This window comes from Galeopterus variegatus, unplaced genomic scaffold (genome assembly GCF_000696425.1).
Source record: "Galeopterus variegatus unplaced genomic scaffold, G_variegatus-3.0.2 Scaffold962, whole genome shotgun sequence".
In the NCBI taxonomy this organism is placed as follows: domain Eukaryota; kingdom Metazoa; phylum Chordata; class Mammalia; order Dermoptera; family Cynocephalidae; genus Galeopterus; species Galeopterus variegatus.
Genome location: NW_007727073.1, coordinates 355,546 through 356,982, shown reverse-complemented (window position 1 = coordinate 356,982; position 1,437 = coordinate 355,546). Strand labels below are relative to the sequence as shown.

Genomic DNA, 1,437 nt, shown 5'->3' with positions numbered 1-1,437 from the left:
GATTGTTTTTCTGAAGAGATGTAAAACGTGCTTATATTTTCTTTGTTACATTTACAATGGAAAGTATTTAGCTGAAATTTCCTACATGAAATAAATGACTATTGATTTGAAAGGTTCTATAGAATTACATTAAATTCGTACCGTCTCAGTGCTGCATAAAGATAATAAATCTGTGCAGTCGGAGACCACACCGGAGTCGTGGTGGCCGCTCCCTGTCAGGTGCTGATGTGGGTTTGAAAGGTTACAGATTAGTTTAGCAATGTTAAGTGAACTGGCAAAGGCATCTCTAATTCTGCTGGAAATGAGGAAGCCCGATGGTGAAGGGGAATCCTAATGAGCCCGTCGAAAGCTGGCTTTGTACCCAACAGACAGGGTAGCTGCGGATTGTATGAAAATATTGGAAATCAATGGCTTCTATGGAATTTCATTAAGAAGCAGTATCCACAATTGATAGAGCCTCATAATTTGATGGATTGTGCTAAGAAAATGATTAGCTAGCTAGAAGGAGTCATAGAATACACACGCTGAGACGTCAGAAATGTTGAAGTGGGGTAATTTGTACAAAATAAAAAATATCGATTTTACTTATGTGCAAAATTTTGACATGGAGGGCGGGCTGCCTGGCGAGCCGCTGGCTGATGTGAGCTCTTGATTTTCCAGCCGCCCCGGGGGAAGCTGCGGAGGACGGCGACAGCGGCAACGAGAGCAGGAGCGGGAGCGAGGGGACCAGCGTGTGTGAGAAGTGCTGTGCCGAGTTCTTCAAGTGGACGGACTTCCTGGCGCACAAGAAGAGCTGCACCAAAAACCCTCTGGTGCTGATCGTGCCCGAAGATGAGCCGGCGCCGCCCGCAGAAGACTTTCCGGAACCTTCTCCCGCGAGCTCTCCCAGCGAGCGGACCGAGAGCGAGGCCACCGAGGAGGCCGCCCCCGTGGACGGCGGCGAGGGCAGCGAGGTGAAGGCCCCGGAGAGGGGGGACGAGCCCATGGACGTGGAGCCCGCCGGGGACAAGGGCTTCCAGGGGCCGGGCACCGCAGGCGCGGCCAAGCCCACCCCCGCTCCGGCGCCAGAGCCATCCCCCGTGGCCGCCTATGGCATGCCGAGCACCAACGTGACTCTGGAGGCGCTGCTGAGCACCAAGGTGGCCGTGGCGCAGTTCTCGCAGGGCGCACGCGCGGCAGGGGGCGCGGGATCGGGCAGCGGGGTGGCCGCAGTGGCCATCCCCATGATCCTGGAGCAGCTCGTGGCGCTGCAGCAGCAGCAGATCCACCAGCTGCAGCTCATCGAGCAGATCCGCAGCCAGGTGGCCGTGATGAGCCGCCAGCCCCTGCGCCCGCTGCTCAATCCCGCAGCGGCTCAGGGTGTGCCAGCGCCGGCCCCCGGCCCGCTGCAGGGGCTGGCCTCGCCCTCGGCCCTGCCGCTTTCGGCCGGGGCGCCCC

General features: G+C 57.6%; 1 protein-coding gene across 1 annotated transcript in view; it reads left to right on the top strand.

The window, feature by feature from the left end:
• Positions 1–314: 314 nt before the first annotated feature.
• SALL3 (spalt-like transcription factor 3) overlaps positions 315–1,437 on the top strand; it is a 7,471-nt gene continuing 6,348 nt past the window's right edge. Inside the window, exons 1-2 of the mRNA XM_008573773.1 lie at positions 315–357; positions 661–1,432. Coding sequence (XP_008571995.1) covers positions 315–357; positions 661–1,432 — 815 coding nt within the window. The remainder of the gene's footprint in view (positions 358–660; positions 1,433–1,437) is intronic.